The 11,630-nt window shown below is 41.5% G+C and overlaps 1 protein-coding gene across 1 annotated transcript in view; it reads right to left on the bottom strand.

The window, feature by feature from the left end:
- Nucleotides 1–11,630, bottom strand: part of LOC102741484 (DDB1- and CUL4-associated factor 5) — a 40,561-nt gene that overhangs the window by 1,085 nt on the left and 27,846 nt on the right. Inside the window, exons 3-5 of the mRNA XM_081830356.1 lie at nt 10,878–10,914; nt 9,843–9,982; nt 7,959–8,088 (exon numbers count right to left, since the gene is read on the bottom strand). Of these exons, the coding sequence (XP_081686482.1) occupies nt 7,959–8,088; nt 9,843–9,982; nt 10,878–10,914 (307 nt within the window). The remainder of the gene's footprint in view (nt 1–7,958; nt 8,089–9,842; nt 9,983–10,877; nt 10,915–11,630) is intronic.

Genomic DNA, 11,630 nt, shown 5'->3' with positions numbered 1-11,630 from the left:
AACAAATAATGCAATATATGTTAAGAAAAAAAAAAGAAGAAGAAGAAGAAGATAGCAGGAGGGGAAGAATGAAGGGGGGGAAATCGGAGGGGTAGACGAACCATGAGAGACGATGGAATCTGAAAAACAAACTGAGGGTTCTAGAGGGGAGGGGGGTGGGAGGATGGGTTAGCCTGGTGATGGGTATTGAGGAGGGCACGTTCTGCATGGAGCACTGGGTGTTATGCACAAACAATGAATCATGGAACACTACATCTAAAACTAATGATGTAATGTATGGGGATTAACATAAGAATAAAAAAATTAAAAAAAAAAAAAAAGATGGGTGAGTGGGGGAAGAAAGAAAAAAAAAAGGAGTGGCTGACCATAAAGCATGTCCCCCAATTAGAGCTAATCATTCTGACAACTAAACTCCAATGGTCCCCAGCTTTCCTCTTGCAGTTTTCTACAACACCATCCAAACTACTGGGTCCTCCTGACTCTCATCTCCCCCTCTTTAGTCCCTTCAAATCATTCCCTAAAGAACTGGTAATATTGCTACAACCACTGGAATCACAGGGAAGGCAAATACCCATGTGAAGATAATAGTGACCTTGGAATTTTTAAATGTATTTTAAATACATTAAATAGGGACGCCTGGGTGGCTCAGTCAGTTAAATGTCTGCCTTCCGCTCAGGTCATGATCCCAGATTCCTGGGATCGAGTCCCACATCAGGCGCCCTGCTCAGCGGGGAGCCTGCTTCTCCCTCTGCCTGCCACTCCCCCTTCTTGTGTGCCCTTGCTCTTGCTCTGACAAATAGATATAATTTAAATAAATAAATACATTATATATACTTTAAATAATAAAGTGCACTAATTCTAAGTATATAGCTCAATAATTTTTTTTTTTTTGCTAATTTTTTTACTAAAGTATATATCCATGGAACTACCACCCAGATATAAAACCGTGGAAGCTTCCCTCATGCCTCCCTAAGTCAATACCCTTCCCAAATGTCACCACTATTCTGACTTCTACAACTGCCTGTTCCTGAACATCATACACTTTTGCATCTCTCCGGCTGCTTTCATTCAACATTATGACTGTGAGATTCAGCTACATCCAAGTGTGTACCTATAGTTCATTCTTTTTATGTCTATGTGCTATTCCACTGTATGGCTATTCTGCAGTTTATTTATCCATTCTCCTTCAATGGTCATTTGTGTTGTTTCCAGCTTTTGGCTATTATGAATAAAGCATCTGTGAATATTACTGTACACATCTTTGGTGGAAGTCCATACTCATTTCTCTTAGATATACCTAAGGGTGAGATTGCTGGGTCATGGAGTCACATGTTGAGTTTTAGCAGATGTTAACAAAGAGTTGTCCCAAGTGGTTGTACCAATTTACCCTCACCTAAAATGTATGAGAATTTCAGTTGCTCCACACCCTTGTACAACTTGGTACTATCAGTCTCTTTAATTTGAACCATTCAGGATGTATAATGATAACTTACTGTGGTTTTAATTTGCACTGCCCTCAGGAGTAATGAAACTCAATACCTTTCAAATGTTTATTAGCTATTTGGTATATCTTCTTTTGTGCAGCACCTATCCAACATTTCTGCTCATTTTAAAAGTTTTCTTTTACTTACTGATTTACAGTTCTATTAGGATAGATTCTATAGATAGGAATTCTTGTTCAATACATGCATGATGAATAATTTTTTCCCAGATCATGGCTTGTCTTTTGGCTCATCTTTTCACTTCACAGTGTCTTTGATGAACCAAAGTTCTTAATGTGAATGAAATCCAATTTATCATCTTTTTTCTTTCATGTAGAGTCCATTTTGGGTCATGCTTTAGAAATCTTTGTCTAGGGGCGCCTGGGTGGCTCAGTCATTAAGCGTCTGCCTTGGGCTCAGGTCATGATCCCAGCGTCCTGGGATCGAGCCCCACATCGGGCTCCCTGCTCAGCGGGAAGCCTGCTTCTCCCTCTCCCACTCCCCCTGCTTGTGTTCCCTCTCTCATGTCTCTCTCTCTGTCAAATAAATAAATTAAATCTTTAAAAAAAAAAGAAAGAAAGAAAGAAAGAAAGAAATCTCTGTCTACCCTAATGGCCTTGCATTCTGGTCTGGACAGCCTCATTCTTTAAAGTTTCAACAAGCATCAGAGCATGAGCAACTTTTCCAGCCTCTGAAGCTGTACCCTGAGCTCCATAATAGTATAAGCAACCCTCAAAATGCAATGTGGTGGAGATGGTCTGGTTTGCTCAGAAGGCAAGGATTTACACTTAATTTGGTCTCTACAGAAGAAGGATTGACAGAGGCCCTGCAAAACAGACATCTAACCTAGAGGCCCCCAAAGCCAGGTGAGGTCCTGAGAGCAATTCCTTTTTGATAGTAGGAATTTGCACTCATTGCCCATTTTCAGATGTGTCATTTACACACCACGTGAAAGCACCATCTTATAAGGTAAGTCTTTACAGAATTCCTGGCTTGCCCTAGTTTGATGGTTGAGTGGGAAAGAATCACTCTATTATCCTTGTCAAAGCAAGACTATTACCTGTCATAGAACTTACAGTTTCTGACAGAAAGTGACAGAAATTAAAGATATGAGAAGGGAGAGAGGTGGTGAGTGAGCAGTCAGCTGAAACAGGGAATGAAAAGGGTGAGACAAGCAGAGTAACAGCAGGGGAATCTTTACTTTTTCTGAACTCCCTCGATGTTAAAGGATGGCAGATCTGAAACCTGTTCAGAGGCCACTGCACCAGTCCAAGCAAGACATTAACTGGGATGTTGGCAGTGACAAAGAACAGGATGGTTGTAAAAAGACATCAGCAGAAATAACCCGCATGAAAGGAATGGCACCTTATCCAAACATGCAATGTCTATTTGTGTATGTGAAGTTTTTTCTCTTACCCAGTTCACCCTATGGCCCACTCATTACCACTCTGATCCCTAAAGCAGACCTTTCAAACTCCAATGTCTATAGGGCCAGGCAAGTAATGGAAATGAAGGAAGCACCCCTGGATTAAGACATCAAGGAGTGGTGGAACATGTCTGGAAGATTTGAGGAGGAACTCATGACAGCTTCAGCTGACTGTTGCCATATGAGAAGAAAGATCCAATGATACCAGACCTTTTGACTTTTTCAAGAGGTGCTAGAAATTATGATTTTTCTGTGTAATTTCCCAAACACGATTAATGATGTAGGCCAAGCAAAATGTCTCTGTGAGTTGAATTTGACCTATGGGCAGCTAGTTTACAACCTCGGCTCTGAAGCTTTAGAGCAAAATAAATAGTTATGTGCAGGTTTCCAGGATTAGAAGAGCAAGGAACTTGGAAGGCCAGCATGTAGACAGGGGCTGGACCAGGAAGACAGTGAAAAGGGGTTTAACTTTCAGAGGCAGATGTCTAAAGGACTCAGACTTCAGAGTTGGACAGATCTGTAATGGAAAAATTGGAGGAATTCTGACAAAGTTCTATTGCAAGGAAGCACAAATGAAAGAGAACTAGAATGTATAGGGGCCTGATGTGCTTTAAAAGAGGGGGTGGGGCGCCTGGGTGGCTCAGATGGTTAAGCGTCTGCCTTCGGCTCGGGTCATGGTCCCAGGGTTCTGGGATCAAGTCCCGCATCGGGCTCTCTGCTCCTTGGGAGCCTGCTTCTCCCTCTGCCTCTCTCTCTCTCTCTGTCTCTCATGAATAAATAAATAAAATCTTTAGAAAAAAAAAAAAGAGGGGGTGGACATGATACACTCATACACACACAAGCTATTTCAACTCTCTGTGCCTTGATATCCTTATCATTAAAATAAAAACAATAGAACCTACTTCACAGGGCTGTCATAAGGACCAAATAAGAAACTGTTCATAAAATTGTCATTATCCCTTGCAAGTAATGCTTAATAAATGTTAGCTATTATTTATTATCATGAGGCACTGAGAGGTGAAGTGACTTACTCAAGATCACACGGCTATTAAGGTATACTACCTGGATGTGTGTAGGCAGTATGATGGCTTTAGATCCTGCGCTCTAAACCACCAAGCTCTTCTGCCTCCCCTTACCTTGCTGGGATGGTTTCTTCTTCAGCTGTACAATGAGGAAGTCAGATCAGATGATAACTAAAGTCCCCTCTAGAGCTGACATTTTATTCTACCAGCCAGCCCTCTAATCAACTTATTTCAGGGAAGGAGTGGGGCACACATGACCCACTCACACTCCTACAGACTACCAACCTAAAGTAGAGAGGTACAGCTTAGGCTTGGGGTAGGCTCAAGAAACCATTTCAGCATGGAACAATCTATAGGTTAAGCCAGGAAGAAAAATGTGTTCCGTGTGAGGCCCCCTTATTGATCTATGACGATTATATTTGTTTCTAGGACACCAGTAGGCCTCCCGAGTAGGCCCAGAATTCACTCATATGCCCAAGCTATTACAGGCTGAAAATTGCTTATAAGCCTGCTAAGGTACCACAGTAGGTTCTAAATCTAGAATCGTTAGTACACTGAACAACTTTTTCCTCTTGGGGGCCAAAGGTATCTATGAGAACCTAGTAAAAACTCTCTCCCAATCCCTAGAAAAAACTGACATGTGTGCTCAGTCAAATACACAAACACACAATTTTACCTGCAATTTCAAGGGGTTCACAAATTTCCTAAAATATTTCTGTAGACTTTAAGTATCCCTTGGAACAGATCTACCTTGTTCCAGGGTTATCCTCCCAGGGGATTCAGAAGTGCCCCAAGATCTAGATTGAGGTTTCTAGGTAGCCGTTTTCAGGAGACAAATCACCTATTCCAACTCAGCATAATCAATCCTGCATGGAAAAGACAAAGGGCCCCCTCTTCCTCTCCCACACAAATTTATAATGAGAGAATTCAAACAGAAAAGATCTGTAATTTAATCCCAAAATACCAGCAGATGAAGAACAGGACCCCAAGAATATTTCATGCCCCTTGTCTGCTTCACTCCCACAGAACCACAAAGAACCTTAGAAGAGTTGAAAGAAACAGGTAAAAACATCCTAGTCCACTATGCTCCTCCTTTTAGTCCAAGAAAGGAATCAGTCAAGATTATCAATTAACCTTATTAGATGACTTTTCTCCCATATGGGCTTTGAAAACTACAGGTTACCAAAGAAACCATATAACCTCACTCATAATTAAAGACATAATCAAAACAGGAAGATAACATTTCCCCCCACAAGACAGTATAAGTGTAGACAAGGGTCTGGACAAATGTGTAGTCTCATGCATAGTTGGTAGATTTGTAAATCAGTGTAGCCTTTTGTGGTGGCAAGACAATGTGACAATTTTTATCAAAAATATAAAAGCATACACCCTTTGATGCAGCAATTTCCTACAGATATTTTTGCAAAGGTAGGCCAAGTGCTATGCAACCAAGCTCAATATAGCACTGTTTATAATGCCCACTGGAAACAAGAAGTCCTGGCTATTGGATACACCATATAAATGGAATATCATGTAGCCATTAAAAGAATGTGCTAGAGGGGGCACCTGGCTGGCTCAGTCAGTGGGGCATATGACTCTTGATCTCAGGGTTGTGAGTTCAAGCCCCATGTTGGGTGAAGAGATTACTCAAAAATGAAATCTTAAAAAAAAAGAAAAAGAACATGCTAGATCTGTAAGTACTGATAGGAATAAAGCTCCAATACATATTAATTGAAAAAAGTAGTTGAAAACGGTGGGTATTAATACATGGTTCCTTTAGCCTAAAGTTTTTAAAGGATAGATATACATGCTAGTATGTGTATTAAATTATGTTCTAATACATAAGAAACTGTTCATTATAGTTACCTTTGGAGAGTGACCAGAGACCAAGAATAAGAACCATACTGATGTACAAACATGTAGAAAATGTAAGTAACAGATATAATCTGGAGATGAGATTTTTTTTCTTTTTTCTTTCTTTTTTTTTTGGTTTGTTTCGTTATACTTCTATGGATATAAACCTTAAATCTGCACGGAGCACTGGGTGTTATACGCAAACAATGAATCACAGAACACTACATCAAAAACTAATGATGTACTGTATAGTGACTAATATAATAAAAAAATAAAATAAAATAAACCTTAAATCTAATAAATGTTACTTTAAAAATAAAACAATAGGGCACCTGGGTGGCTCAGTCATTAAACGTCTGCCTTCAGCTCAGGTCATGGTCCCAGGGTCCTGGGATCGAGCCCCGCGTCGGGCTCCCTGCTCGGCGGGAAGCCTGCTTCTCCCTCTCCCGCTCCCCCTGCTTGTGTTCCCTCTCTCACTATGTCTCTCCCTGTCAAATAAATAAAATCTTTAAAAATAAATAAATAAATAAATAAATAAATAAATAAATAAAAATAAAACAATAATCTCACTTAGATTTTTTTTTTTTTTTTTAAAGAAGTCATGTTCAGTGAGGAGATAAGTAGAAAGAGAAGGAAAGCCCAAATACAACACACAGTAGGAAACCGCTGGGGGGAAATTAGGAGAATTAAAACACTCACCCTCTCCTCTACTCTCAAGACATTGCTGACAGTATGCACTACTCAAGCTTTCCATTGGAAATGAATAATAGCTCAGGGCCCCACTCCAGTCACTAGCTATTCATTACAATTTTAAGTATGGGAGGTAGTAGGTTGGGAGAAGACTGGCATAGTTAGTCCTGTTCCTGCCCCTTGTAAAATGAATGAGGCAGAACAGCTCTTCTTAAAGAGTCTCGAGTGGCACAGAATGTTACAGCCGAACATTGGGAGACACAGGCAGGGAATGAGCCTCCCCAAGCACACAGTGCAAAAGCACAATAGGGATCCTGCCACTGTATACATTTCAGTAGGATGGAGAAGCAAGGGCTGGGTGTATAGGCACCAAAGGGCAGGAGAAATCTCTGCTGCCCTACAGAGCCTCAGGGAGCCCTGCTCAACAACAGGAGCACCCCTCTGGCCTATACAGATCTGCTGCAATAGTTCTAGATCCCTCTGACAGCCCCATGGAGAGAATTAGCTAGAACTAAAAATCACCAAGGAAGATAGCCTCTGTACCTAATTGCCCCTTTCATCTGAGGCCCATGAAATAAATCATAACCTCGCTTACTTTCTATGATATACTTCTGCAATATTGCTTTACAAAGTAGGAAGTTACCTCCATGCAGAATTTCCAGAACAGCCGACAATGCATGTAAGTCTTTTATAAAGCAAAGCTAGCTTTAAGTACAGGTGCCATAAAAAGTTGTCCCCCCACCATGGTATTTAGAGAACATGAAAAAGCCTCCTACTCGTCCCCATCCACACATTTCCCTTAATGATGCCTGAAATTCTCCCATTAGTGACTTGTACCATCAAAGATTGTCCTCAGCGTACTCTTTTAATAATGCAAAGAGAAGGGAAAACATGTTAGGTCCCTAACACTATAGTGCAGTGGCTCTTAACCTTTATTGTCTTAGCCACTGGTCTCTTTGAGAAACTGAAAAAAGCAAATAAACTCCCTTCATAGAAAAATGCACTTAGATGGGTACATAATATAATTTCCACACAATCTGGGGGATTCCCAGTTCTCCTGAAGCCACGTAGAAATCCCCTCCTGCCTGGAGTTAAGAATCAATGGTTCAGTGGCCACAGTTTGACAAATTCTCCCCCTCCATTTCCTCCATCCCCCCCTGCAAGAGCTCCCAGGCATCTGGGGAACCCTGGGCCTAAAGATAGAAGGCAGTACTGAAGGGAGGCTCTCATCTATTTGCCTAGAATTGACTTGTCTAGAGTCAGATTACAATTTATGACTCCCTCAGCAAGGAGTGTGGATTTTTCACACTGCCTGTCTCTTGGGGACAGGGCTCCCCTGGCTTCACAGGCACCGATAAATGTTAGGAGATGGCCAACTGAGAGCAACGGCCAAACAGGTTCTCACAACCCTTGCTGGCTGATCACATTACCTGAGAGTTGAGGCAAGGGCAAGTTTTAACACCATATGAATTAAAGGGGGCTCACCTCTGAGGTTTTCGAATATCCCAGAGTCCCACTCCTTCCTTTGAATTGGCTGTGGCCAATAACCTGGGCTCCACAGGGTTAAACATGACACTGTGAAAAGCTGATGGATAGTTTGCCAGGCAGAAGGGCTCTGTGAATAGAGAAATGACAATCAGCCCCATAGCTCATTCAGCGCCTCTGGGTCAGAGGCAGGCAAAGCAGGAATGTGACCCTGTAGAAACCGTCCCTAGTAGCTGGAGCCCCAAAGCAGTGCATCATCCCAGTAGTCAACCCTGCTCACAAGGACTAGCACACACTCTGTACACACCAAGTCTGAAAACAGCAACTCTAACACATATAAGCAAACTGGAAGCTATAATACTCAGAAACACTGAGTATTCTACCTCTTCAGATCCTGTGACAAAACGGAAATGGTCACAGGAACTAAGAAGGTAAGCTGTTTTACAGTAAGTAAGATTGAATTCCACATGAGCTGAAAAAATTCACAATTACTGGTAGGATTATTGTACCTGTATCCAAATTTATTAGTTTTAGAAATTAAAAGTTTTAAAACTACACAAAGATTTAATGAAGACAAAGCAAAACAATGAGAAAATTGAAGGCGAGGAAAAACAATAGCACAGTCTTCCCGTCTAAATTGCTCCCTAAACTGAAGAGAAAATAGCCTCAGTCTAGAATTTTATCATTTCATTCCCCATATTGGAATATTAAAAAAAAAAAAAAATAGGCACCTAACACTTGAACTCTTACATCCAGCCAGCTCCCAATCAACTTCACTTAGAAACCCTGCATCCCTTTGCCTATGTTAGCAGGCTCCAGGCAAGGAAGGAATCACTCTGCTACCCAGAAGGACATACTCTTGTGGAAAGTGTTTACAAGCAACAGACAGAAAGCACACTCCCCAGTCTAGGATTTCCACGCGGGACACTGCACAGGCCTCTAGGCAGTCCAGACAGAGGAGGCTCTCACCTCCCCAGCACATGGTGACTCAACCACAGCTGCTCCTTGCAGTTACCTTATCTGCCTAACCCCAAGACCAAGCTTTTCTTATAGCCTGAGTCTCTATGATGAGGCACAGGTCAGCACGTTAAATGCTCTGAATACAGAATAATAAAAAGATCCAGATCCTGTCAGACAAGACAGGCAGGAAAGTAATTCTGTGTACACGGGTACGATCATGACAAAGCTGCACCAGAGGTGGGGGCCAGGGAGGCACTGTGGCCATTAAGAAAAAGAATAAAGGGCGCCTGGGTGGCTCAGTTGGTTAAGCGACTGTTGGAGGAAAGGGTCTTTGAACACAGGCAGAGTTATAGAGTAAATGCTCTATTCAGGAAACGAGCTGAAAAGATGCATTTCCTGAAAAACTTCAGAGAAATTCAACAGAACAACTCTTCATTTTACACTTCAGAAGCCCAAAGAACACATCTGGAGGAGGAACTCACCTGGACAATCCCTCTTAAACAAAGCGTATCTGTCATCATTTTCAGTTTCTATACACATACCTAAAATTAGGACACGAGCACAGAACACCCCCCGTGCGTGTCAGCACCATACAGAGCTGGCTCCTGGGAGCTACCCTCTACAATGAAGTACTGCATCTTCTATTCCTTGGGGCCGCTAAACACCATGGTACTGTGGGGTTTCCGACAGGTTCAAGGGTTTGTGGAGGCTCACAAGCGGCTAGAGAAGGCCTGAGAAAGGTGCCTCACTTCTGGCTTAGGCGTAGGATGGGACGTCTACAGACACACATCTGTGCCCCACCATGAGAGTTGCCTCTCCCTTTACATCTCTCCCACTCACATTAGTCACCCAGGTCATAAACTGCCTCTGCAATGAGCCTGACATCAAACTCTCCAACACAGTCCAACAGCCCTTTGACCCTACCTCCATGGGGAGACTCCCGGATGTCCCAGATGAGAACCCGGCCATCATCTGAGGAGCTGGCAAAAATGTTGTCATTCACTGGGCTCACCGACAAGCCATATACTGCATCTTCGTGAGCAAACACATCCAAGGTCTCGCTGCTGAGAGACAGAGAGCAGAGAGAGGCACACAGGCACACACATGCACACAAAGAGTGCAGAGTCCCAGCCCTAGAGTTCTTCACGTAGGACCCTCCCTCATTTCCAGTGCAAAGTCAATCAAGCAAAACCCAAAGGATATTGTATTTCCTTAAAAAGTAGGTACTCAACTTTCAGGTAAAAAAAAAATTCTATTAGAAAAACTTTTTATAGATTTCATGGTGAGTTTGTTTTTTTGCACTAAATGAGCACAGCTGAAAGTGACTTGATAGATGAGTTTAGTGTTTTCACTTCCTGCAGAATGTATCTGCTTCTGTAGATTTGGGGGTGGTGCCTGATTTCCAAAAATAAGGGAGCACTTTAAAGTAACCAGATCTGATATCAGCAGGGGAAGAAGAGGGTCGATGTGGCTGTCTGGTATGTGAGCAAGAGCATGGCTCTGGAACCAGGTGGCCATGTTCAGATCCCAGCACCACCTGACCTTAAGTTACCTAACATCCCTAACACCTCAGCTTCCTCATCCACAATGAGACCAGAATAGTACTGCTTCATAAAATCATTGTGAGGGTGAAACTGATGAACACATGCAAAGCACTTAGAATAGTACCTGGCACGTAAAGATTAGTTATTATTATGTCGTTGTTTCCTTCTCTTCCAACCTCTCCCTTTAAATTTTCACCTAAAAAGTGCGTAAGTTCATTCCACCTTTACAAATCCTTTTCTTCTTTTTTTAATCAAAATTTTATTTCAAAATTATTACAGAAATCTGTTTCAGAAAAGGACAGCTGGCTTTATGTTATTTCCTTCAAAAAACGACTACTTTGGTCTAAAGAGATATTTGCCTTTCTTCATATGAAAACCAGAGTCAGTCACCTTCACATACCAACAATCTATTTACCTTTCGACATCATGGAGGATAACTTGCTCGTCATTTCCTGTAAGGGAGAAAAGTAGACATTTGATAATTCCTGCCAAGTGCTACCTGCCCATATCACATGAAATCTTAAAGTTTTCAGAAAGCATATGAGCAAAGTCAGTGTTAATATAAATTAGGAGTATTAATTAGAATTAGAAGAAAAGTTTTATAAAAATAACTTCAGAAGGATATAAAGAATTTTTGAAAGCCTAGTAGCAACTAGATATAAGTTTCCAAAATGAATTATTCGACAGAATATATATATATATATATAATATAAAAACAACAACAAAAAACTGTGGCCATTAAGAAAAAGAATAAAGGGTGCCTGGGTGGCTCAGTTGGTTAAGCGACTGCCTTGGGCTCACGTCATGATCCTGGAGTCCCAGGATCGAGTCCCACATCGGGCTCCCGGCTCAGCGGGGAGCCTGCTTCTCCTTCTGACCCTATCCCCTCTCATGCTGTTTCTCTCTCTCTCTCTCTCTCAAATAAATACATAAATAATTAAAAAAAAAAAAGAAAAAGAATAAAAAGAGTAAATGATCATGGGCAAATTAAATCATTCATCCAAGCTAGCTTTTTTTTTTTTTTTAAGGAAAACACTCAACTGTGAGACTTAGAATACAGATAATCTATGCCTCCGTTTTTTTAACTATAAAATAGGGATAATTGTACCTACTTTGTAGGGTCATTGCAAAGATACGAGTACATTTGTAAAACCATTCAGAATAGGGC

Source organism: Leptonychotes weddellii, chromosome 9 (genome assembly GCF_054177405.1).
Source record: "Leptonychotes weddellii isolate Sample4059 chromosome 9, ASM5417740v2, whole genome shotgun sequence".
Taxonomy (NCBI): Eukaryota; Metazoa; Chordata; class Mammalia; order Carnivora; family Phocidae; genus Leptonychotes; species Leptonychotes weddellii.
The sequence above is the reverse complement of the archived record's forward strand: the minus strand, read 5'-3'. Positions and strand labels throughout refer to the sequence as shown.